The following is a 27,952-nucleotide window of genomic DNA, read 5'->3' as shown; positions in this document are numbered from 1 at the left end:
TATTTCGTTTTTGAAGTTATTTAAATATTTCAAAGGTCAGTAGAAATCAATAAAAACAGAATGCTCCGTGGTGACATTTCTCCTGTTCCAAATGGCTTCCCACTGTGTTGCATTAATTTGGCAGCGTGTAAATCTTCTCATCTGTGTTCATAGTTGCAGAAGAAATGGACAGAACTGACTGGACCACATCGTACTGCTTTATTGCACACTATTTCCTTCCATAGAGTAGGTTTTCCCTCTCATAAATAGATTCATCATAAAGAACATGGGGGCAGGTGGCCCCCGAGCAGACATCTCACATCTGGAGCTTGTGTGGAGTAGCAGATGCTGCTCTATGACCGTTGTTGCAGATATGAAATACTTTGCCTAAATGGGGGTATATTTACTTACTATGTAGTCTTGGATGAAAGTATTTTTAGCACTGAAGTAATGGGAAAAGCAATCATGAATTTGCATAGTATATGTAGAAGTGGCTTGAGAATTAGAAAGTTCTATGCATCCATTTGTCATGATAGTTACCATTACGACATTCCTGTCCTCTTCTTTGCTGATCACTGATCAGAAGACTGATTACATGCTCAGCCATTGTCATGTTGTCATGTCATCATGCTATCACCAACAGCCTTGCTATGTGATCCTGCCATTACATTGTTCATATAATTTCCCTCCCCTAAAAGGACTAGGGCACCATAATTGATGTAAAATTGTCAGTCCAAGAGTATGGATGTGAGCATAATATTGATAATGAGACGCTTGTTTTATCTGAAAGGTAGAGTTTTGCTTGAGTGTACTTCCTACCATGAGCATTTTTTAGCACGTGGAGCCCATTAAGTCATATTAGAGTTGCATTCACAGTTGAATGGGCTAACCATGCATCTGTTTCTACCATGATAACACCTGGATCAGTTTAGAACCTGTGTAGAAGTTTAAGATGTGGTGTAGTTAATTTCTAAAACAACTGTTGATCTTTATATGTGTGAACCCCGTGGTCTTGCACATTCTAGATAAATTCGTTGCCTTTGGAACAAGTTTATACCTGTGTGCACTTTCAGAGTAGGAAATAAAAAACACATGTTCACTCTAGCAGCTTTGTTTTCACTTAAATTCTTTTGCAGTGTGACAGTGATGAGGTTATTAGTTTTCTACTTTTAGGATAGACAATGCCTTTGTTTTACTTTGTAATCTTTATCAAATGTTCATCTAAGATTAACAGAAGATGGATAATTTTTCTTCATGGTTCATCAAAACACTTGCATATTCTGTCCCAGCCATTTACGATGCTGTAAGTTAGTTGTTGATTCCTCTTGGGAGTTGTGAAATGGACACATTAAAAATTACATAAGGGCAATTCTGCTTCTGGGACCGCACGCCTTATCTCTATGGCCAGCTAAAAGCAGAGTGTCAGTTCACTGGAGCTTTGAAAAATGACTTTTCCCAATGACCTATTGCCTTTTAAAGACAGCAGAGCTAGGAGTTCCTTTTTACAATGCTAAATGCCCTTGGAGAGTTGTAGTACACTTTCATTCTCATTAGAAAGATTGAACTCCCACCCCCACAGATGCCCTCAAAAAGGAAACCATTAGAAGACAGGGCCAGTAGAGTATCTGGGCATGCCTGTTCTGCTAACCTCCCCTAGGCAACTTTTACTGTTAACTTTTAAATGTAAAAATCCATCTACTCAGAGTGATGTGGCCATGTGGGGTTCACGACATTGCTGGTTTTCACAAAGGGAATTACTTGCCTGGTTTTAAACTTGTCTGGCTTATATTCTAAGTCATCACACAGTGCAGCCAATTTTCCACTTGTGTAGGGTTAGCTTCTCTGAAGAGTGTGCAGAGGGCGCTTTTAAATGTTTCACCTGTGATATTTGAATCTGTAAGCTTAACTCAGAAAGCGTTCTCCAAGTCCATCCTTCTGGGTTGTGTGCACCTGCCATGTTCCTGATGAGGTTCCTTCCCCAAATACTCTAACTAGGCTGTGATTTTCATACAACTCCTGTGTCTTTCTCTCATTCCTTCCAAGCTTTTTGATCACAACACTTGAGCTAGGATTAATTGATTTTTCCAAGCAGAGTTAGACTGTGAATGTCATTCTTGTTTTTCCCAGTTGGTTCATGGTCTTAACTTGTGATTAATAGAAGTGTAATTTCACAGGGGTGCATTGGGGGAGAGAGGAAGAAAGGCCCTAGAAAATATGCCAAGAGATAAGATAAACAGTCCTAGTAACTGAATGCTACATCTAATCATCTTGACTAACATTATGCACACCAAAAATGTGCCTGTTTGTGTTATCTAGGAGGGCAGTGTAGGTGAACCCCTGAATTAAGTTTTTCAGGCATCTACAATATGTCAAGCAAATGTACGCACTTTGTTTAATCTTTACTACCATGAACAGATTACAAAAGAAAAGTCAGTCATAACCATATGAGGCCAACAAACCCAAGAGGAATAATTTCAACCAAGATTTGGCTAATTTTAAACATTGTGGGTGTGTCTTAACACTTAAAATAATTTTAAGAGTTGTTGCAGATGGAAAACAAATGTAGACCCCCGACCCCTTCCCCCACACAAATTAAGGTGAAAAATTAGGTCTGTTCTGCTTAGATTCCTCTGAGTATACTATCTCTTATTCTTAGGTTTTGTTCATTGATTTCATGCCTTTCAATGTATTTGATTAATAGTTATTTGTAGTGTGAAAACAGTGAGGGTTTTTTTTTTGGCAATGGTCAGGGTGACAGCAATTATATTTATTAAACACAGTAATGATCAAGATTGAATAAAAATGAACTGATGGGTCTGGGTCTGGGTTTTCCAGGCTTATGGAGCTTAGCTAATTTAGAAGTGAGACTCAGATTCTGACTTCTAAAGGACAGTCACTAGTCGTAACTTGGCATTCCAATGTACGAATTTGAAGTCAGTGAAGGGGCAGTCAGCACATGCCTGAAATTATTTTCTAAAAAGGACCTATTAAGGCATCATAGTTTGTCCATAACATGAAATCTGAAAGAACTGATGGTTTTCACGTACCATTTAGCACATGTACATGGAGTCCTAAAATGTGATCTGTCTGAAGAGTTGCAGAGCAAAAAGTGTCAGAGCTCCCTGAAATTTATCTCTTGATTATTAAACTTGGGTCAAGGAAAGACATTGCATTTAGAAAGTGCTATGTATTAGAATGCCAGTAAATTTCAGTGCTGGCACAGTATCTATTTTTTTTTTTTCATCTCATTCTTGGACAGAATATCTCTTGCCTTCCATGACAAATTAGAGAGTTGCTGGCGGTTTGTGGGCCAAATGTTTGGGTGCCTTGTGTAGGCTCATCTGTGTTAGTTTTAAATTAGAATGTTTTCCTCCTTGCCTATCTGTTTTTCATCAGGGCACATATATTCTTGTGTCCAAAAAGACTGTGTGATTTAGCTGTGAGGCCGATTTTATTGTAGTGATGTCTGTGTATCCTGTCATCACAGGCTGCCCTGGTGAAACTTCCCATGTTTTGCATGTGTGTTGTTGCAGTATGTTCAAAGTCTGATCTTTCTCAGATGTATGTGTGTGTGTGTGAGGATTTTATAGCTGGGAAGGGAGACAAGCAGCACACTTGCTGCCAGGATATGTTTTCTATTAAATTTCGTAATATGAAATTATAGGTTAGTTTTTGGCTCCCATAAAGCTGCCTTTTTCACCCGTCACTGGAAGACAACTAACACCTTCCTTTGACTCACGTTTTCCAAGTTTCCTTAGTGTTAAAACAGGACTTTCTTTTTGAAATGCAGAAATTAAAAGAATATGGAACAAAAGCATTTTTATAGCTTTATTGAGTCTTGAGGGCAGATATATGGATTCCAGACAAAATGCAATAATAGACAGGGATTTTATTTCAAATCATCTTACAAACACTTTTTGCTGCAGATTTATTGTGAATGTGGAGGAACAGAGGCCACTTTGAACATTATATAGAGTAGTTCAGAGAAAAATGTTCAAGTCGTTTCTGCCTCTTATTAATTGTGAGTCTTTAACTCCTCAAACTTCAAGTTCCCAGTTTGTGGAATTTTTGTGAGGGTAATATAAAAGTTTGTGTGCTTTGTAAACTTGGTAAACCTCAATGTAAACATGAGGTAGCACTAGTCTTTTATCATGTCTATTTATTTAGTGTTAATACTGTACTGTATTGGTGCAATTGCAAAATCAAATTTTTATTATCTGGGGGAGAACTTACACAGTGGCTGTATTGCTCCAATGTTGCAGTACAGCAGAGTATGAAATATCATTCTAATGAATCTTTGAAGGATACACTGTAGTTAGTGTATGGAATACTATAGGAATGTTAGTTTATAGTAGGATGTGTTAATATGCTGGGCTGGTAGAGTAAAACTGCGTATCCTGCATACCACGAACCTCAGAACTGACCTAACCGCCAACAGGTGGCTGGAAGTCAAGGTGTCAGCAGGTTTGGCTTCTGATGACCTTAGCTTTATGATGACCGTCTCCTCATTGCATACCCCTGTGTGCTTGCTTTGTACATGCATATCCCTATTGTCCCTCAGTGTGTCTGCATTTTCCCTGTGCTGTATACAAGTTAAATTGGGTTAGAATCTACTCTGAGGGCTCAGTTTAACCTGATCAGTTATTTTAGGGACCTATATTCAAATTCAGTTAAATTGTCAGGTTCTGCTTCTTAAGGCTCGGTTCTAGCAGATTTGTGGGAGTTTGGGCATCATTCACCTTAAAGCAGGGAGGTACGTAGATGAGGAGTTGAGACATGTTCTAGGATCTGTGACTCATATTTGCTGACACAGTAGTTTCAGGGAGGGCTCTTTCTATATCCATCTGCTTACTCACTCAGTCGTGATAAACACAAAGAGATTAACGTAAGCATATTTTTGCAAAATGTAAAAGAATGATGCAAGTGGAAAGAGATATTATGTAGGAATAGCTGTGATGGATATATTGGCAACATGTGGAAAATTCTAAACAGAAAAGGAGAGAGGTCATTGCAAACATTTTGTAGAACTAAGATTTTGGCTGTTGAGTTTGGCTGAAGGAGAGGTGTGGATAAGGGTGACTTAGTTACTTAGTTCAGACTTAAATCAGTCTGTAGTTGAAAAGATAAGCCAAACTTCAGGATGGCACGATGTGTTTGTTTTCCCACGTCCATGCTGCCTTTTCAGGGGCTGGCTGGTTTTCTTCGGTGGGCTCAGCTTCCCTGGCCTGGCTGATTGGATCCTACAGACCTACTTACATTCTGGTTTAACTTAAGGGAAGATTTCAGACTCCCAAAATGATCAACCTTCCTCCATCCCTCCTTCCCTCCCTCCCTTCTCGCCTTCTTCCCTTCTCTCAGATTGCTTTCTTTCGGATTTCTTTATTTATTTATTGAAGGGACAGGGTACTTAAGTAATCTGGGAACTCACTGTATACTTCAAATGAGTTCTGCAAAAGGACAGATATACTGAATATTAAGGTGACTATTTTTTAAATTTTTTTTAAAAAGATTTATTTATTTATTGGAAAGTCAGATATACAGAGAGGAGGAGAGACAGAGAGAAAGATCTTCCATCTGATGATTCACTCCCCAAGTGAGCACAATGGCCGATACTGTGCGGATCTGAAGCCAGGATCCAGGAACTTCTTCCAGGTATCCCACACGGATGCAGGGTCCCAAGGCTTTGGGCCGTCCTCGACTGCTTTCCCAGGCCACAAGCAGGGAGCTGGATGTGAAGTGGAGCTGCCGGGATTAGAACCAGCGCCCATATGGGATCCCGGTCCATGTTCAGGGCGAGGACTTTAGCTTCTAGGCCGCGCTGCAGTGCCCAAGGTGACTGTTTAACTGCATATATATATTCTTGTCATACACACCTGTTGAATATGTTTGGATTACCTAGTTGTTAGGAACAAAGATTGCATTTTCAACTGTTTTTTTTTCTGGGTATTCTATGGAATCCAGTCAGGATAACACATAGTAAAATTATCATCAGATACTCATTTCATTGCTGAAATAGTAAAACATTTGTAATGTCTTAAATACAGAAATTATAAAGAACATATCACACTTTGCATAAAAAAATACCATCATGAATGCTGAGATTTTTGTGAGCAAAACTGTAAACAAACAAATTTTTAAAAATTATGTAGTCATAAATTATAAATATCTAAGAAATAATAGTTATAAATTGTATATCCTTATGCTAAATTGCTTTATATTGTAGATTTAAGTGGTGAGAAAGCTTTATAATTGTTCCTAGTTGGGCTACAAAATTCAGGTCTGAAAAACTGGGGTAAAATCTTTACTAAGCTTTGGAAAAAGGCTCTGATTCAGTCCAGTAGTATAGTGAGAAGGTATTGAGGTGTACACCCCATCTAACAATGTGAAGATGGCATGATTTGGGTAAAAATATCAGATATGTAGGGAAAAAAGTAGCTTTTCACCAGAAAAATTGAAAAGTAGTAAAAGATATTTCAGATTGTTAAGGAGCTAATATTAATGTAGATTGTTCTTTCCGTCATGATGGAAGTGTAGTGTTTCTGAGATTTTCATGCCATTAGTTTTTGCTGTAATATGGAAAGCTGCTTTTCATATAACTAACACTTAAAATATCTTTAGGTAACTTAAGTTTTAATTTTAAATTTTCTTCTACATGGATTAGTGATTAGTATTCAAGGATGCCTGAAGGTTTTTATGACTAATTCCTGTAGAGATTATGAAAATGGTAGTCATGGTTTATCTCAGGCTATGAAGAAACATTAAAAAATATTCAGCTAATATTTCTTCCTCTTTGTCTCCTAGTATGAACGAAGAAGGGGGAACTATTTCACTAATGGAAGTTATTCAGGATTAATTCAGTTGTTCCTGAAGCCAACTTTAAGTCAGAAATTACTTTTTTTGAAAGGTGTTATAGTCAGGGGATGTTGGGTGACTGGATTGCTATGGGGATGCAGCCCATAAACTCCTTTATTGCTTGTGGGAGAAGCTCCTACAGGGTTGACATAAGAATCCATTAAGAATACCCCGTTAGTTCCTAGGTTTTAGGAATGTTAGAATAAACAGTGACTTGATGCCCTGTTTCTTAGATGGCCAACAACAGGCCCTCTGTTACTTCTCGTAGCCTCTTTCTGTCAACATCTACACAAATGATTGGCAATTTATTAAGTGCCGGTTGCTTGTGAAGTTGTCATTTCTACTCTTGAAAGGTTCGCAACCCGTTAGGAGTAGACAGATGGAAAGAAGCAAATTAGGTAAGGTATTCATATTCTAATGAAAAATGCATGCCCATTTGTTAGGGTCTCCTGTGCCCTCAGGAGCCCAGAAACCTAATACTGACCTGAGCACACTAGCTATAAACCCTGCAACTGACTTGGCTGACCTTTGCTTCCTAGATTCTAAAATACCCTGAGCATCTCAAAATTGGTAGATTTTAGGTGTTATAGTATTGTATTCATTCCCTTACCCTGATAGCTAGGTATTTGCATATTAACTGGAGCTTTCTAAATATAATAGCTTATCCCTAAAGAGGAACACTAATGAAGGGATTATAGGTTAAGTGGCAAAAGAGTGCCAGAGACATCTGGGTAAACCAATTAACCTGATGCTTTTTCACAGTTAATTACCATTGAGTGAGCAGAGGTCAGTGGCCAAAGTGAGTGAACTACTTTTTAGATGAAAGTGTTAATTCCCTGCATACTCAAAGTCATCTGGAATTTTCTCAAAATGTAACTGCGTCCCACCGATCCTCATCATCTCTAACTGGAATTTGTTTCATCAGGTATGTTGTGGAGTGCTTGCTCTGTGCTAGGCTTCAAGGGCACAGAAGATACATCTTCTATTTCTAAGGAGATAGCAGTGTATTAGGGGAAAAGGAATGAATTAAACCTGAGAAATATCAGTGGGATTGCATGTCCAGCTTAATTTTTCCTTTGTTCCATGACGGAAAGTAGTGCATGGAAAAGCAATACCAGTTTTTCCTGCCACTCCATCCCTCAGATTTGATTCCAGCCAAACAAACGTGTTGAATGGTCAGATCCTAAGCTTCTCACACTCCCTGTTCCATGGTGTTTGAAAATATTACCTGTTGGTCTGGAAACATTTCCCATAACTCCTCTAACGTTCATCTGCTGCTTACATGTTTGTAGATGTACTTCCCTGCTGGAAGCTTTGGGCCGTCTAAGGGTGTTCTCTCCTGACTCTGTTAGTATTTATTCAAGTGTCATGCATTTTATTGCAGTATGATGTCCTCTATACAAATTCACCTCCTCTGCCAGGCAGAATAGTCCTGAAAGTCAGAGAATCTGTTTTGCTCAAGGTTCAATATGCAGAACCCCGCACGATATCTAGCTGTTAATTGAGTAAAGGAATAAATGAATGGGCAAATCATTTTCTTGTGACTAAAGCAATCCATGTTATTTGGCAATGAGTTTGAAAAGAGGATGGAAGAGGGAACAGGAAGATCCAATGTGAATCATTTCAAAACATTTCTTACTACCTCTAAAGTATCTCCTACATAGTGGTATTTGATAACTTGATACTTGGGGTAAGAAGTCAGTGTTTTGGGCCTGGTGCGATAACTTGGTGGTTCAGTTCCTTGCCTTGAATGCACTGGGATCCCATATGGGCGCTGATTGTAACCCTGGCGGCCCCACTTCCTATTTAGCTTCCTGCCTGTGGCCTGGGAATGCATTCAAGGAGGGCCCAAAACCTTGGGACCCTGCATCCGCATGGGAGACCCGGAAGAGCTCCTGGCTCCTGGCTTTGGATTGGCTCAGCACCAGCCATTGCAGCTGCTTGGGGAGTGGACCATTGGACGGAACATCTTCCTCTCTCTCTCTCCTCCTTTCTGTATAACTGACTTTCCAATAAAAATAAATAAATCTCTTTTTTAAAAAAAGTCAGTGTTTTACAGCAATTGAGTTAATTCTCGGGGTCAAAACTAAGCATATTTTCAACAAGTTGGAAAGGTTTTGGGGAACCAGGTCTCTGTAAATGGGGATAGGGAGCCTGAAGCATTTTTGGTGATGTGAAGTGACTTGAACATCCAGGAGAAGGGATGAAAAACTGCTGTAGAGGCTGGGAAGTTTGACATGGGGTCATATAAAAAGAAGTAGTGGGAAATTAGCCTGAAACTCATAAAGAGAAGGCTGTGAAGGCAGTGTATTATTTTAAGAAATAGGGCATGATAAGGGACTCTTTGGAGGCAGTTGTGGTGTTAGTTACATTTCAGGAAGTTTTTCTATCCATAGCATGCATAATGAATCAAAACAGCAATGAAAGCAGGCAAGCCTAGCTATTTGTTTCACTTGAACCATGTATGTTGTGTGTATGTTATGTGTTGGAAACTGGGGGAAAAGGTACAATTCCTTGCTTGTGGGTATCTAGAGCTTGATTAGGGAAAGAAAGATGATAGGCAGTTGTAGGATACACGCAGGTAGTAGAAGCAGCAGACATGGAGAGCTGGGATGAAGAAGATTGAGAGTTGAGATGACAATAGGAGACGGGGAAGTTCGAGGATTCCAAGGAAATGTCAGTTGGATTTTTCTTTGAAATCCTGAAAAGCTTGAAAATGTCATTAATCAATTTAGAAATAGACATTAGAGCAAGCAGAACATGGCCTTGATTTCAGTGATGACAGCATCACTTCTATAAGCAGATGGCTTTTGGAGAAAATTACTTTAGATTCAGACTCAACAATCTTAAAATACACAAGGGCAACTAACAGTCTCACAGGATAATTGCACAGTGCTGTGGTGTTGATCACTCATTGGGTTGTAAATATCAGAAAAGCAACTCAAAGTAGTTTAGGACTTAAGGGCATTCATTGGCTTAAAGAACATTATTGAGCTCAGGCTAGAGTATACTTAGCCACAGTAGGAATTGCCCCCTTTGTCTCCCTGGTTAGGTTTCTTTAATCTTGGCTTAGCTATCATGCAGTCAGCATCCTCGGGGAGTTCTGTAGTAGACCTAGAATTTGACCTTTGGAACAAGAGTCTCTTTCTCAGGGAATTATTGATGGCTTATTGACTGAGAATGGCCTGACTTACCCTAGATCGACAGTGTGGCTAGGGATGAGGGAGAGGAGTACAGTACTTGCCCAGATAGTGTGGTGACCTTTCATTGAGGATGGCAGCAGCCTCATTGTGTCCACACAGATTGAGAGTAAAGGTGCATTCTTTCCAGAAGGGAAAACAGGATACCTTTGCTAGGAGGAAATGGTGTAGAAAGCCACAAGCTAAAGTTTTGTGTTTTTTCAAATGTTTTAAGTCTCTTATTGGAGCTTGAACATCAGTTTGTAAGAATTAAGGAGCCAGCTTCAAATGGCTAACTTACAAAGAGTATCACAATCGGCCCCGTAAAGGAACCATGGTTCTATTGTTCTTCCTTCCCGTTTATGTGAGCGTGTACATCTGCTGGCCAATTAGTGTACACTCTTGAGCAACACTCAGGCAAGAAGCATAGATGGACAAATGAGTCTTCGACTTGATGTTGTTGGAGGTGAGGACCATAAAGTTAGAAATGATAGAGAAAAGGAGGTGGAGGAACACACCTGCATGATAGAAATCCACATTAGGGTGGACACAAGTGACCAGAGAGCTTGTCAAGGGTTGGAAAAGGCATTCAGAAGATGAAGACAATAGGGATGTTAATGATCAAAGTTAACACTGCAGAAATGAATATTGTCTTATTTTCTAACTCGCATTAAAATTTAAGAGTTCTAAGTGAAGCACGCATGACCATGATCCTTAAGTTTATATGTTAGGGAATATGATAAGCAAAGTTACTGTGTTGGCATTAAATATTAGCTTTGGTTGTTAGTACTGTTGGTATTAATAATTGTAGTTAATATTGATCAGACTTTATACTACAAGCATAACTTACATACCCTGTGACAGAATACTTCTGGTTTACTAACTTATTTTCCCTTGCCTTTTTTAAAAGTTACTATGTTTTAAAGAATCATTTATCTTTATTTGAAAGTCAGATTTTACATAGTATGAAGGAGCGATAGAAAGAGAGGTGTTCTACTTACTGGTTCACTCCCCAAATGTCTGCAATGGCCAGAGCCGTGTTGATCAGAATCTGGAAACTGGTCCTTCCAGGTTTCCCACATGGGTGCAAGGTCCCAAAGACTTAGGCTATCCTCTGCTGCTTCCCCAGGACATAAGCAGAGAGCTGGATTGAAAGTGGAGCAGCTGGGGCACAAGCCAGCACCCAGGTACGACGCTGGCGCTGCAAGGCAAAGGACTTGCTTGCTGTGCTATTGTGTTGGCATACTAACTAGTTTTACAGAAGGCCAACATAGATCTTTGTCTTACAGATGAGAGACTGAGGTTTAGCAAGGTTAAGCAATTCTGTGTGTCCATCGTCATAGCTCCCACATGTCCACTGGCTGCAGAATCTGTTTTTTTTAAAATTTACTTTTAGGTTTGCTTTTTAAACTTTAAAATCTGGGCTTGCCTTTCAAATGAAACAAGCAGTACATTACAGTGTCTGTGATTTGATGTAAGCGCTCGGCACCACAGCTCATCTAAGGACTGATGGTCATCATTCATGTGGATGCTTCTGACTGGAAAGGTCAAAAGACAGAAAATAGCTGTGAGAACAACACAAAGAGTTTGGATGGCAGTGTCACATCATTCATCAGTTTTACAATAGTGTTGGCCTTTCTCAATATTTTGTAAAGAAGAAGTTGTGAGACAGCAAAAACAGAGCCACGAATGAACAAAACTGGAAATGGGACAAGACTTCCTTGAAGAGGAAGGAGATGGTATTCTGGCCTAAAAGACAGTCCCTTGGTCCTTTTTTTTTTTTTCCTAGAGAATTCTGCATCCACTTGTCTTATTCACAACTTCTGCATGGATTTTTCTCCACTATTTGCAAAGTGGAAAATTCCCTTACTCTTCACTATCTTCTGTATTTTCAACACCAATCTATTGAAGCAACTTCAGAAGATGAGCATGAAATGCTGTGAGTTAAGGTGTTTCATTAGCTGTGAAGTAACAGAAGAGGTTTTATTTCTATTTTGGGCTTAAGATACACATGGATCAAAATATGTTATACTTGGTGTTGAACAAGTGCTTTAACTTGTCCTTTTTCTGGCAAATTAGTGAGAGTACACTAAGCACTTGCAGGTTTTGTCTTTCTTACCATGGTATTGAGGGAACGTAGTGCATCCCTTATCACTGACTTGCATATGTAACATGACTTGTGTATTAAAGCCCAGTGTGATTTATTCTCACTCCATAGCCTTCTACTATAATAGCCATTGGTTAAATAAAACCCTGCTTGAACAGATAACACCTTTCAGAGAATTTTACCATATGAAATTCTCTGTTAGTGTGTATAAAAAGATGTTTTCTGTTCACTTTTCCTGATCCCTTTTTTTTCAAACAGGAGACTGTATTTAATGTTTCTTCTCCCGATGAATTTCAGATTTGTTTTCTTCATGATGTCCTTATTTTTAAGAAGTAAAATTGTCTCTTGTGGCTTATGCAAGTTACAAAATGTCTCACTAGCAAAGATTGATATTTCTTCGCCCTGAAAAAACCTTCAGAGAGAGTTATGGTGCTGAACTTAAAATAACTTGTAGAAAATTTGGTTTGGGAAAGATGTTCTCTGTTATGGTTCTGCCACTGGAAGGCTATCCACTCTTGTGAGTTTGAGAGTGTAAGGGCTTCTTCATTGAGAGTCGAGGTCTTCACACCAATGTCTGGGTTAATGTTTAGTAGCAGCTGGTTGGTTTTCATTCTGACTTGCTTGAAATCAGCCCTGTCAGACAGTATTGTATGGCAGTTTGGCAGTTTTTCATATTTCTTTTAAATTTTAGTTATAGGCTATCAAATCTTAAGCAATTACTTCTGGGTTAGTTTCTTGATGAATGTCATAGCAGTGTTTTAATTTCATGGAGCCAGAAAAACATCTGTTTCTAATACTTTAAAAGCTAATTTATATGGAAATTTACATAATATACAGTCAATACACGAAGACTAGCAAGAATCATGATCAAAATGAAAAATCAAGCTACTAGAATATGGTAGACTTTCTGTTAGAAGCTTTTCTTATGACAGGGTTCGGCTCCTGCTGGTTAACACAAAATGCCACAATTTGGAAAAGATAGTGATGTGTTTATGGTACTCGTTGGTGAATTGGTCAGCACAGGGCCAATGTTCTCTCCAGGGAAGGTGACTTGGTTCCTTTTTTCCTGTTGCTCTTTTGATTGGTTTTCCTAACAACACCTATGGGTCAAGATGGCTGCTGAAATTCCAGTGATTATATGTGTGATCCTCCCAGATGGAAAAAAGTACAGGGCGAGGGGAAGGAGGCCAAGCTTTTCTGTTTGACAGTCTGTTGGGAGTATTAACCCAGAGTCAGTAATTTGATTATACTTAGCACCCAGTGAAGTAGGTAATTGTATATTTTAGTTCTTACTCTAGATTATCATGTACCCAATAAAAGGCTGATGTTCTATTAGTTATGGGAAAAGGGGAGAATAGATACTAGAGAACAATGCTTTATTAGTACCAAATAAAATTACTTCCAAGACATAAGTTTTAACAGATCTCTGTTTTATACTGAATTAACTTGTAGGAAGTCCTTAATTCTTGTAGGACAATAACATGTTAAAGAAGCAACACAGTATTTGGCGCACAGCAGGTAATGCCAACTACTGACCAATCTTTTTATTCTAACCACTAAATGTATCTGATTTCACAACTTGCAGGTCAGGTACACAGTACAGATGGTACTACACTCTGGGAATACTATCAGCAAAGGGAGCTGAGATCATGTTTGCAATGGGTACTCTTGAAAGTTTATGTGTCTACAAAGCTGTGTTCTCTGCTTTTCTATGTAAATGACAAATGAAAGAATGTAAAGGTAAAACTGTAACCAGAAAAACAAACTCAGAGGGTAATTAGGAAAAAAAAATTACAGATACTGTTAAAAACGGCCGTTGAGCCTCATTGATCTTAGCTGGAGTGCTAGCTCTGCTGTGTCCAATGATTTTGTCACCATGGATGGTTTTGTTAATCTGAAGCTTTGCTGCATTTTGTTCTTGACGTGTGGTAGGAAGCTGCAATGCTGGTATTCAGCAGTGGTTTTCTCTGTTCAATGTTTTTCCAACTTGATTTTTAATAATTACATGCAAGTATTTTTTAGAATCATAGTTGCCTATCAGCAGATGGCAAAACTGATAAAAAAAAAAAAGCTGTATGTCCAATGTATTATAGAAGCCTAATAATACATCTGTGAATCTTGAGCTACACAATGCCTTCAAGCCCTGAAATACCCTTATCAGACTGGGCTGAATGTCAAACTGTGCATTTTCTCATTTCTATACTCTGACTACTTCTACCTGTTAGGTTCTGTTAATTCGCTTAAGTGTTTACAAATATAGCCACCCTGTGTTCTGGAAGCACAGAGAATGGGAATCAGGCATCACTAATACATCCCATTGAATATTTGCCCATGACCACATATGCCAGTACTCTTGTTTCCTTAATATGTTTATATTGACTTTTGACTTTGTATTCTGAGCAAACATGAAATTCATCTCTGATGTGATTATTAGATTTTTTTTCTCAAATACACATTAAAAAATGAAAGCATTAAAATTTTTGCAAGGTTTGTTTGCATGTCTTTTAATTGCCTCAGTTGGTATAGCTCAATCACATTTGGAGGATACCAGAACAGTGGAAAAAGTACGCACATGGGACTCTGTGCTATTTTTCCCAGCTCATGTGACTTTCCAAAATTACTCCTTGGCAATGATAATTTCCTCACTTGAGAGGACAATAATATCTACCTCACCAGATTTGTTACAAGGATTAAGTGTTGAGATTCAGCCAAGCAATGAGAATGGTGCTTGGCTGATAGCAGGTGATCAATAAATTCTAGTTCCTTCCTTCTTAAGGGTCATTTGAAAATGCGAAGGTATGCATGACAAAATGGAAGTGCAAGAAAATTGAAATCCTTTTATGATTTTCTTGTGGTTGTTTTCTACATGAACTTCCTGAAGACTGCTCATAGCAAGCATGTGAATTCTGTGGTGATAGGTTCAGTAGGAGCTCGGCATTGGGAAAGGCTGGATTTGACTAGAAAGAAGGGGAGACACCATGATGGTAGAGAGTGTTTTTTTTTTTTCCCCTAGTTTCCAGCTTTTCAAGCCTTTATTTCTGTAAGTGTGGTAGACATCCCAGAGAGCCATTAGAAATGTGAACTCTTGGGTTTTTCTGCAAAGCGCTTGGATCAGAACCTGCTAGTCACATATCTCAGCTGATATTGATCTGTGAGATCCACTACTCTGGGCCCTGAGATTCTGCATAACATTGGTTTCTGTAGGGCTTCAGTCCTGGCTCCGACCATATCCCCTGCCTCATGATCAGCTACATCCTCTTAAAAAATATACCTTCTCAAGCCTACCCCAACCTGCAGCCCAAAGTGTGCATTTGTATCCACTGTGACACATGTTGTTTAGGGCAATGGGTTTGCCACTGCCACAATAAAGCAGAAGTCACTGGTAGAAAACTGCATTTAAATGTGTTTGCATCCCAAGAGAAAGGAAGTTTGTAGGAACAAGTAGTACAGCCCTAATTGTGGTGGGAGTTAAGGTGAGGGCACGAATTCATCCTTTCTGTGCCTGGAATCCCAAGGTCACATAATGACTGAATTTCTGAGGAAGACAGTATCTTTAGCAATGACATATGGTTTTTACTTTTTTCTTTTTTGTGTTTTACATTCTGTTTTTTAACATCTTGTTTTTTAGCCGTGCCATCAAGACTAATCAGGACCTTCTCCCGGAAACTCCATGGACTCATATTTTCTACAATGATTTTTGGGGAACTCTTCTAACGCACAGCGGCAGCCACAAGTCTTACAGGCCACTCTGCACTCTCTCCTTTCGTCTGAACCACGCCATCGGAGGGCTGAATCCCTGGAGCTACCACCTCGTCAATGTCCTGTTGCATGCGGCTGTCACTGGCCTCTTCACAAGCTTCTCCAAGATCCTCCTTGGTGATGGATACTGGACCTTCATGGCTGGCTTGATGTTTGCCTCACACCCCATTCACACCGAGGCAGTGGCAGGAATCGTGGGCCGGGCCGATGTTGGGGCCGGTTTGTTCTTTCTCCTCTCCCTGCTCTGCTATATTAAACACTGTTCAACAAGAGGCTACTCAGCCAGGACCTGGGGCTGGTTCCTGGGGACAGGACTGTGTGCAGGATGCAGTATGTTATGGAAGGAACAAGGAGTGACTGTTCTGGCAGTTTCGGCGGTTTATGACGTCTTTGTCTTTCACAGGCTGAAAATGAAACAGATCTTGCCCACCATTTACAAAGTAAGTGATTGTTAGCTCTTAAGCATTGGATTACAGAATAATCTGCTTGCTTGGTCCTATGCCACCATTTAAATCGCAAATTTGTTCTTCTTCAATCAGAATTTAAAATAAGTTCCTTTTTGATGCTGGGTAAGTGGAAGTGATCTTCTTGACCTTTCTCAGCTAAGCTGGGTTTCAGTCATTGGTTGTTTTCCTTCTCAGGTTTCTTGACTTATGCTTATATTTTCAAAGGTGGCAGAAGAATAATTTAGCCTTGTAAAGCCTATACATCTTTGTCATTGAGTTTTTTATTCATTATTTATTTCCGTCAAAATTCCCTAAAATAGATGGCCTGTGATGTCATTTGTAAGAATAACATGGCTGATAGCAGAGCTCGACGCTTCAGAGGGGAAATCCTCTGCCATTTGTTAGTATTACTTTTCCTGAGTTTGGAAAGCAACTCCTCTCTGTGGTGCTCTGGGAAGTTGAATTCTTAAACAATGAATCATGTTACTTTACCCTTGTTGTACTGGATAAGAATAGAAGAGTCAAAACAGAAAGGGGTTATTAAAGGCTTGGCCCTGAAGTCAATTTAGCTTTTTACTTCAGGGATGTGCCCTTCTGCATTCTCTCAGATGCTTTCAAGTGTCTTGTATGAGAGTTGTAGAAGTACTTCAGGTTCCCCTACACCTGAATAATCTGGACAGTTTGTGTATCCGTGTTCAGGCCGGGAACTGGAGGGGATGTGTGCCTGCCTTCCGGTCCAGCTCCAGTCACAGGACACTCGGACTTGCTTTGATGTTTTTTTTTTTTTTCTTTTGCTTTGATTTTTAAGAGTCCTGGCTGACACTGGCCAAGTTTGGAAACTTTGTACTTTGAAGAAACTTTGCTTCCCTTTGGACATCAGTGAGGAATTACTGTTTTGGATACAGACTGTGAGGAAACTGTCAAATTTGCCTGATTTTTACTACTTCTTTCCCTTCCATTCTCAGTCTTCCTTATACTTACATTGGGAAGAAATTAAAAAGCCAGGAAAAAATTGAGGAAACCAGATACCTAAGTTTGTTTTTTTTTTTTCTAATTACCTTTGTTACCATTTTCACAGGCAGTGTTGTATTTTTGTTATGTAGGAAGTATAAAGTTTTCAATTAGAACTCAAGTATCAAAAGTCTAATGAAATTCTTTTGTGATTTCACTTATTCGCTTAATTGCTTAAACTTTGAAATCAAGCACTAGCAGGGTTTGATGTTTGAAAACGGATGGTTTGGACATCAGGCTGTTAATTTCAAGTCCACCTGAATTATTCTTGCAAGGAGATTTTCAGAGGCTGATGGTTTTCTCCTGAAACACTGTTGTGAACAATTACAAACTTCTTTATTTTACTGTAAGTACAAATAGAGTCAGTATAATTCACAGTCCTTGTTCTTGGTGAGGTTACGACTGTTTGAGGAGGTGGGAAGAGTAGCTGTTGCAAAACTCACATTAGCAGATGTCACACATGTTCTTTCTTTCATTTATATATTTTGGGAGAGAAAGTGATATCAGTCCAGACAGTGCTTCATCCACAGATTCACTCCTCTCCAAATGCCTGTGGCAGCTTGAACTGGAATTGGGAGCAGATTTGAAGCTAAGCACTGTAAAGTTGTGATATGTGGACATCTTGATCAGCATTTTAACTGCTAGCCCAGGTGCTCACTATACACGCATAATCACACATATACACTACTTGGGTCAGTAGTATTTTGATTCTGGAAGTCACATTTAGTGTATTTCTTCACAGTGTTCATGGCATTGATTATGTAACACCCAGTCAGCTCCTCTCCCTCAAACCTAGATATCTCCATCAACGTAGACAGAAGAGGTCATGGTAGATTAAAGGTTATATCCTCCAAGTACTGTTCCTTTCCATCCTATTATTGCAATATGAAAATGCAGATTTCTATTTGCCTGAGTCAAGTATTCTCCTACAGTCATAATCTGACATTTTCTGTGACATGTTCTGTTTGGTCATTAGATGACAAAAGTGTTTGAAGTATACAGTATCTTTCACATATGTGGATTTCACCAATTTTGATAATTTAAGATTCAGGTTACTGTACATATTCATATTACCAAGATTTTTTGTAATTTTAGCAAGAATTTTGAAAATCATATTTTTCTGCGATGAAGTATATGAGATACAGTAGGTACCTGGCATACAATAGATATGTTATTTAATATTTAATAAATACTTGGAATATTTATATCCACTGACAGTAGTCTTAGTGCCCTAAAGCAGTATATTCCTGTACAATCAGTTATAAGTCCATCATTCTGCTCTTTAAGTATATCCTGACAGTGTAGGCATGGGAAATGGCACAGTCCAGCATCTTGTTGTTGAGATCCATTTAACAGTCTCATTGGGTGTCCATCTTTGATCTTGAAGTAGAGATTCACACCCCATTATTCCTTCACACTTGTATGTCATAGTCTAGTGTAAAGTTACTATGCACCCACTTAGATGAAAATCCATCAAACAAAATCAGCAACAGATAGAAAAATAGGAAATTTACACCAAAATCAAGTTAAAATATGCTACTGAATGACCAATGTGTTGCTGAAGAAATTTAAAAAAATCAGACCTTCCTGAAGCAAAAGATGCTATTGTGTGATCTGCGAGTCAGGAAATTAATAACAAAAACAAACTTTTTTTTGAATGAAAATAAAACAAAAATATCAAACCTTGTGATATGTAGCACAAGGAATACTGCAAGGGCTGTTGATTTTGTATTTTGCATGAAGATTGCCTCATATCAAAGAGAACGTGATATTTATCCTTTTAGGATTGACTTTTTCACTGAGCGTAATGGTCTGTAGTTGGGACCACTTGGTTGCAAATGGTAGAATTTCATTCCTTTTAATGACTGAGCAGTACTCCATGGAGTAGATACACTGTGATTTTTTTTTTTAACCTCCCCTTTTGATGAGCATCTGGGTTGTTTCCATGTCTTTGCTATTGTAGATTGTGTTGCTGTAAATATAGGGTTACAGATCCCTTGCTCAAATGCAGATTTCATTTCATTTGGATTTATTCTCAGCAATGGTATAGATGGGTCATGTAGCAACTCAATTGTCAGTTCTTCCTCCAGCCCCATTTTGTCACAAACAGCAGATGCTATGGCCCGGATCAACTCAGCCTACTACATACTCAGCTTTCATGTACACCTGTGGGAGCTGCAGCCTGGTTGAAGTGACATCCAGTAACTCCCACCAGGCCTCCCCCCTCCCCTGGTTTCTGTACATGCTGGTATGTGCAGCACACTGGTCTGGTCTGTACCCCATCCCATTTGGCTTTTGTACACAGTGATAGGTGCAACAGCCTACCTCAATCCAGCTAGCCTCATTATGCAGCCCACACTCATGTTAGAGAGTACCATCACTGATCTAGCCAGACCTGCTCCTAGGCCCTGATTCTCACGTTCGCCAGTGGGAGTTGTAGCCCTTCAGAGAGGTGCCCACTTTGTCTGTACTGAGCCTATTCCCATGCGTAGATCTTGCACTCTCCGGGCAGTTCTGCAGTCTATCTTGACAGGATTTGGCCACGGTCCCAGCACTTGCCAGCTGATGCCGCAGCAAAGCCCAGCCAGCCTTCACTTAACTCTGCCTCATGCATGTACCAGTTAGTACAGTGGATTATCCCAGCCTGGCTCTCCCCCTAACGCAGTTCACATGCAGGTCAACAGTTGTTGTAGCCTTGACAGGCCTGTCTGGCCTGCCCCCATTCCTGGTTCTCGTGCTTGCCAGTGGGAGCAGTGCTCAGCAAGAGAGGCTGCACTGCTCCCTTACTCTCCGCCCTCCTCCTAGCTCTCAGTTATGCTGGTGGATGCTGCAACCCAGTCTTGCATGGCCCACCACTCCTTAGCATTAGCTGGTAGATGCTTCAGCCCAGCCCAGCCAGCCTTGTCTGTGCCTGATTCCTGCTCATGCTGTGGGTGCTCAGCATATCCCAGCCCAGCCAGCCCCAGTCTTGGCCCTAATGTGATCTGGCTGATGCTGTAGCCCGGGCTGGCCTGTCCTGCTCCCCTTCCTGGTTCTCAGATCTGCCAGTGGGTGTTATGAACTGGCCCAGCTTGTTCAGCTCCCACACCTGTGCCACACAGATGCTGGCAGTACTGTAACCTGGCTTTGTCTGGGCTGCTCCTTGCCTTGCTTCTTGTGCTCCCAGGGACTGCATCCTGACAAAGGGGTTCCCGAAGCTCCTCTGTCAGGTCCCCTTCCTGTGGCAGATCTCGTGCCCACTGATGGGTCCTTGGCACAGGCTAACTTAGTCCACCTCCTGTCCTAACAGGAATGGTGGCCTTACCCAACTTGCCCGCACTCATTCTGGTTCATACTGTTGGGTATTAAAACCCAGCCACAACTGGCCCATGCCCAGACCCAGCTCTCATGTTTTTCAGTGGGAGCTGAGACCTAGCCAGCAGAGCCCATTAAACACACTCTCTGGCTCTTATGAGCACCAGTGGGTGCTGGAGTTTGGCCCAGCCTTGCATAGCCCAGATCCAGTCCAACTCCATGCCAAGGGAGACTGCAGCCACGTCCAACCCAGATTGTCATACTCATCCAGGCTCTCTTGTTCACCAATGGGAACCACGACAATGCCTGGGTGTCCTCTTAGCTCCCCAACAGCCCTGTTCTCAGCTACAGATCTTGTGTATGCCACTGGTTGCTCTGACCCAGCTAGTAGGCATAGCCTATGTCCCATCCTGGCCTTTGCCATGGGATGCTGTAACCTGGCTTGTCCCACCTTGCCTCCAGTTCTAACTCACTGGCGGGTGCTGCAGTATAGCCCTGCTCAGTCTGCTTCCTTCAGTGTTTCATGCAACTGGTTGGTGTGATAGCCTAGCTTTACATACAGTACACTGCACCTGCAAGTGTGCTAAGGTTTGGTCTGACCCTTCCCAATTTGTCCCCCTCCAAAACCAACCCACACACTTGACAAGGTAGTCCCCTTCTTGGCTAGCCTGACCAACATCCAGGCCTGAATCATGCTCACCGGTGGGAGCTACAATCCCCAGCCCCCACCCCTGGATTTTCTCAAATTCTTCCACCATGCCCACTCCCAGACATAGGTCTTGTATGTACCAGTGGATGCTCAGCCCTCACCCAGCATAGTCTGCCACCTGTGTCTCGTCCTATGTATGGGCTGGTTAATGTTGCAGCCCAGCCCACCCCACACCCGATTCTTGGATGCTTTTGTGGTGCTGAAGCCTGGACTAGTCCAGCCTGTCCCTAAGCCCAGTACCCATAAGTGTCAGAGGGTTCCATGATCATGCCTAGCTCAGCTTGTCACCACCTCCAGTCCTTAAGAAAGCCAGCAGAAATTGCAGTTCAACAGGGGTGGTCTCAATTTCCCCTCGCCCCCTCAAAAAAAATCTTCCCCCAGGCCCGATTCTTTCTCATGCTGGTTAGTGTCATGACCTAATTTAACATCACCCATCCCCTGTTCTCTCATTGGCAGGTACTGTGATCTAACCCTGTCAGATAGGCCCCAGCCCTAGCTTTAGCTTGTGCTGATGAGTCATAATCAGTGGTGATTGATGCTAACTTCCCCAGCTCATGTCTCCCACGTGGGCTGGTACTTCAGTTAGTCTGACCATCAAAGGTTCTTCTGTTCCCCCTCAAAACCGCTCGGTCTTAGCCTCGTTGCTTACCTGTAAATACAGTGACTTCTTTGTAAATGGAAGTCCGTGCAACATACTCCCTCACTGGTCCTGCTTCCCACACATCCCCTCACCCTCTTCCCTGGGCAGTCTGCCTTCTCTCCTCTGCTGTGGTACCAGATATCCTCTGCAGGCCCCAGTGAACTGTCATATCTTCTATGCACAGCTGGGTATGCCATCTGCTGTTCTGTCTAAGCCACTGAGGAGGCTCAGAGTTGCAGGAATAGTACCCTTGTCAATACAAGTCCCTCAGAGGTCATTCCTCACCTGGATGTGAACCTTCAGGACCCTGTCTGCCCCAACGTGTGCCATCCTCCAGAATCCCTGTAAACTCATACCCCAAACCCCTAGAGTGCCCCAACCCAGGCCCCGCCAGACGCCCTGCACTCAGGGCTAAGCAATTTGGCTACTGCTGCTCAGGCAGGTCAAAGAACCCAGGCCAGGGGACCTAGGCTCTGCTGGACCCCTGCCCCCAGGGCTAACCGGCCTCTTTTATTCTTACACCAGTACCAGATTGTTTTGATGACCATTGCTCTGTACTATGTCTTCAGGTCTGGTATTGTGATTCCCTCTGCTTGATTTTTATTCTTCAGGATAGCTTTGGCTATTTATGGTCTCTTGTGTTTCCAGAGGAACTTTTATATCATCTTTTCTGAGAAGGATTTTGTTGGAACTTTAATTGGGATCACATTGAATCTGTGTATTACTTTCAGTAATATGGACATTTTCATGTTGTTGATCCTAGCGATGCAAGAATAACATGGGGGAACATTAGGGAGTGGGCAAGGAATTGGGGAGTGGAGAAGGAAATCCCAATCCTATGCCATGGAATAATAAAATAAATAAATGAAAAAAAATCTAGCAGATTATACTTAAAAATACTTCTTAAGAGGTGAATATGACCTAGGAAATATTACAGTTGGATATTAACATTACAATATTGTCAGTAGAAAGACTTGTCAAACATTGAATACAAAATATAAAACGTGAACACAGAAGGATGCGTGGAGAACAATCAATGCTTTTGGACATTCATATTTCTTAGTGTACAGTTACATATAATGTGCTTTCTATCAGATTCTTGGCTTAAGTGCACCATCTGGTACATAGTGGGTCTTGGGTAAGTTATTGAATTCACACTTAAGATTTCCCTTTTTGAAGTACATGGCTGAAATGCTAAAGTAGGTCCTAGTGCTCTCTGTCATACAGTGGGAATTTCATTCATGGACAATTGGGCTCTGGAAGATAGGATTGGATGACATGCATGTTAGAAAAATAAATTTTCTTGACCTCTTATTGGGTTGTTATTTTAGTGTTCCTTGCATTACTCTCACTTGCCTGATTTTATGTGATCCAAAAATAAGGGTAGGAGCAAGGGATTGAAATACAATTAAACTCACCTTGCAAATAAATATTAGACTTTTATCTGCCCTCATTTTTTTTTACAAGCCATCTGTGACCTCAGGGGATACATGGGTAATAAAATCAGTAAAAGCAACATTTTTCTTACCCAGCATCAGCCATTGTTTGCCTAGTGGCCATTTTCTCTGCTTATTTTATATCTGTTAATGGTTTTAATGTGGAGCCCTCTTTCTTCCCCTTTATTAGCGTCATAATCACTTATTCAGTTACAGGTGGAAAAAGAAATGAAAGCCAGGATAGTAATTCTGGTAGTAGCCTATTACAATTTGGTAAAATGAGCCCCTTTCAGATTGATTTTTAAAAATAATTTCTCTGAAATGACCACTTTTGTTACAGTTCTTGCCAACATGTACATTATCAAAATTAAATTTTATGGCTTTCTGTCAAGCAAACATGAAGACTATATTGTTTTACAGAAGAAAGAGGTGAAATTTCCCTCTCTTAATAAAGTTATGTTTGTAGAAATAACTTTTTTTGTTTAAATGCAAAGCTGGGTGTGAGTGATGGAGGCTTGTGAAATATGCTACTATTAACTTGGAGTATACTTGGTATTGTAGTGATCATTCCCAAAGCAACAAATGGCCTGTTATTTCCAAATCGTTTGCTGGATTTATCTTCAGAATGATTTCCTAGGATGGGAATCTGTTATGACAGATTCAGAACAAACTAAACATTTCAGATACTCTATTCTTCCATACATCACTGTTTTGTGTGACTCCCTGTGTGGAGAAGAACATGAAAGGGGAAATGGATCGTCTGCAGGTATTTGCACATTGACTCCACATCTCCACATGTGTGTGGGTGTGTGTGTGTGTTTGTGTTTTTTTTTTTACTTGATTATCTGCTGAAGATGGCAGTGCACTTAACTGTTGCAATGTGGTTTGTTCCTTTTGTTTCTAGAGGAGTTTGCGGTTTTTCTCAACCTACTGTGACATACATATTGGTTACTGTGAATGAAGTACGATATATGTGTTGCTTCTGGACCACTCTATACCAAATACTTTCCTTAGCTTCATGTGATAAATCTTCCACTTCCACCTGCCTTGTGAGAACCTAGATCCAGCAAAATACCTGTTCCTGATCACAGTATTTCTTTGTTGTATCAAAATTTTAGGGTAGTTGTCATGCATTTACAAATGAATTTGGATTTATACCCAGGTAACTTGTTGTTGCATTTAATATTCATGATCTGTATTACTCTAAAACTTTGAACAGCTGCCACCACTGCTAACCAGAAAATACCACAAAGAATGTTGAGGTTCACAAATATTTTACATCTCAAGAAATTAGAGATTAATGAGATATTTTATTCTTGCAGGTTGATTCCTTTGTGCAGCTTATTTAAGATGGTGTGTAATTTAGTTGCAGTTAAAGTTCACTTTGAGTAATTTAAATTTGGGGAAGCTGATGACTGCTGCAAGCTTCTGTAATGCTTGCCTTTTACAAAGAAAAATTCCTCTTTGTAAGGTCCCATGTTGAGAGGGCTCATAAAGTTTAGAGAAAGAAAAACTCATTTTTTGCTGTGGGGATCAAGAAATATCTCTGGAGTGGAGACATCTGAACAGAACCCCAGGGGATAGGTCAGATATGAATGATTTCCAGTGGAGAAGTGAGGGAACATAGAGGTATAGAATGAGAAACTCACAGGGGCGCTGAGCATTTATTGTAGGAAATATCTGCAGCATGTGAAGTTTCCAGAGGGAACTGAGACAAGATAAGTTGAGTGGAACTTGTGAATACATATAGACAGATGGGGATGTTTTAAGGTGTGTATTAACCCCCACAATATTGGGATATGGTGCATGGTTTTATATCATGATTGAATTTGAAACAGTCTGTAAGATGAGTCCAGGAACGTGCAGGCACCATGATCTGCTTGTTGCGGACAGGAATCTGTACCCCTAAGTCCTTTCCCTATACCTGGACGAGGGTTCTTTTGTTGATTGAGCCTGAATTAGACTCACAAGTTTGAGGTTACCTCTTCCATAGATTGTGTCTTCTGTTACTGCATATTCCATTTTTTAATAACAAAACCCTCTATGTTTTCTAAAGATACACTTTCTCCATTATATTTGGCATTTTATTAAATACTCTTAATGAAAACACATAGCCTGTAAGGGTTTTATCCTGTGTCTGTCCTTCCAGTATTGCTGAACAATATTCACATATGACCCCGAATAGCCACAAATCCTTCTTTGTTTTATGTACCTTCATACAGGAATACAAAAAAAAATTATTTAAAGGACTCTTTTAACATTTCAGAATAAAATACTCTAACAGCACTGAATTTCAGCCAGCTAAATCTTACTGTTGGTGCAAATGACTCAAATTGGATCTTGTAATGAATAAAGAATGAGGCTCATTGAAAACCTCTGTGCTGTTCTCATAATACTGTGTCTGGGATGCCTATTACATCATTCGGCTCAATTTTCGATAACCTGCTGCCTCGACGGAATCGAATGATGGGCTGATGGATCTCACAATTATCAGGTTACTCACACTTAAAGGGTACTGTCAGTTGTACAGAAAAAGATGTCCTTTGCAGAACTTTGAAATCTGTTGTCAGTGCTTGGAAATCAGATTCATGTCTTAAATGCCACTAACAATGGAAATGCTAATTTAGTGTTGATTTCTGCAATGAAATTTAAGCTGTAGAAACCATTTTCTACAACTGCTTAATAGCTTCTTTTTTAAAGGCATGAATGATATGAAAGTGGGATCAGTAAAACTATCAAATCAGATGCATGGGTAAATACGTATGAAATAGGATACTGTAGAAAAGTTGCATGATACTGTTTGTTATTTAAATTTTGTCAGGCTTAGCACCTACTGATCATAGCATTCTTTCTTCAAAAAGAGTAACAAGAAAGCAAATTGGAGCATAGTGCCTTGCCATGGTGGGAAGGTCAGTGTGCCCTTGCTCTCTGGGTTTGTCTACAATGCTGCAGCACCCAGATGGCTCCTGCATGCTCTATTGGTCTGATTATAACTCTTGCATCAAATGAGATAGTGTGAATGCAGAATTTAATACATGTTTCCTCAGTGCTGCCCATCTGCATTAGTGTTTTCATTCCAAAGGACAGTTTCTCTTCGTATTCATTTAATTTTAAATGAAATGAAAGGCAAGGATCATAATACTCTCCTGATTTGAGAAGGGTCTCGGCAATGCCTTTATTTTATTATGTGTCCGTCATTTTGCTTCCAATTAATGCAATATTCAAAGATGGCAAGGAGAACAGGAGAAGGTGAAGGCAGATACAAATTGTACATGACTGAATTACTTTTTCGTTAGCAAAAAATAGAAAGCATATACTCATTTCCCATTAAGTTATTACAAAACATATTTTATAAACAAAGTAGTAAAAATAGATCCTGTAATATTCACTAAATGTGTTTTAATGATTAGATTATGTATACTTAATTTCATAAAATGGAAACCTTTTTTAAAACTATGATAGGCGTAATAGCTGATAAACAATCCGGTCTTTGGAGGGCAGGCCCTGTTGATGTATCTGCACCTAGTAACTGCTGCGCAGTTGTGTGAGCACGTAGGTATTTTCCATGAGTGTAAGCTTCATTGATATCAGCCTATGTGTGTGATCACATTCTGTGAAGATGTATGTATACATAATTGAAAGTTCCAGATTACATGGAATTTTTAGACTTCTCCTAAATAAAAGATCCAGGGGGTAAATTTGCTGGTTTGGGTGTTCAGTTGTGTATAGTTTCTTCAGCTCACATGGTAACGTCTGAGTACAATTGATTCTGTAAAATTGATTGATTGTTCTCAATAGCCATTTGTTTTTGTTTTTCATAATAAAACTATTGTGGAAAAGCTATAGGGCTGGCTCATGCAGACTTAAATATAAGCTTAATTGTTTTTTAGCTGTGTGACTTGCTGTAAATCACTAAACTTTGTGGAATAACTGGGACATTATCAGGGATATTATATTTGTGTTGGGTATGATTAGAGTAAAAAGACACTCTGAAGTCTTATTTTTCTTTAATCTGAAAGGCAAATTTAAAGAGATAAGGAGAGATGGTTATCTTCCCTCTGTGGATTCAGTTCCCAAATAGTTGCAATTCTTAGAGCTGAGCAGATCTGAAGCCAGGAGCCAGGAACTTCTTTTGGGTCTACCATGTGCATGCAGAGTCCCAATTACCCAAGCCATCTTCTGTGCTTGCTCAGGCCACTGACATAGAGCCAAATAAAAGGTGGAGGACCTGGACCTAGGACTAGTGCCCATATGGGATGCTGGCACTGCAAGGCAGAGAGTTAGTTTGTTGAGCCACCATGCTGACTCCTCAAATTCTTCTCTATAAAATTTGTTTTAAAAAGTTTTGAGAGAGAAAAAGGAAAGGAAGGATGTATCTGCTGGCTTATTCCCTAGTGGCCTGCAGTGTATAGGTTGGGCTGAAGCTAGGCTGTAAATGAACCTTGGCGTGCCTTCCAAAATCTGCATTAGCAGGAAGTGGTGTTAAACCCAGATCCTTTGATTTGTTAGGAAGCCATTTTAATAGCTTAGTTAAAAGGAT

At 40.1% G+C, this 27,952-nt stretch overlaps 1 protein-coding gene across 1 annotated transcript in view; it reads left to right on the top strand.

Moving 5' to 3' along the window:
- TMTC2 (transmembrane O-mannosyltransferase targeting cadherins 2) overlaps nt 1–27,952 on the top strand; it is a 360,995-nt gene that overhangs the window by 135,452 nt on the left and 197,591 nt on the right. Inside the window, exon 2 of the mRNA XM_040981140.1 lies at nt 15,746–16,316. Coding sequence (XP_040837074.1) covers nt 15,746–16,316 — 571 coding nt within the window. The remainder of the gene's footprint in view (nt 1–15,745; nt 16,317–27,952) is intronic.

Source organism: Ochotona curzoniae, unplaced genomic scaffold, assembly GCF_017591425.1.
Source record: "Ochotona curzoniae isolate NIBS_2020 unplaced genomic scaffold, NIBS_Ocur_1.0 contig_1014, whole genome shotgun sequence".
NCBI classification, from domain to species: domain Eukaryota; kingdom Metazoa; phylum Chordata; class Mammalia; order Lagomorpha; family Ochotonidae; genus Ochotona; species Ochotona curzoniae.
Note: the sequence above shows the minus strand (reverse complement) of the source record. Positions and strands in the feature narration are given on the sequence as shown.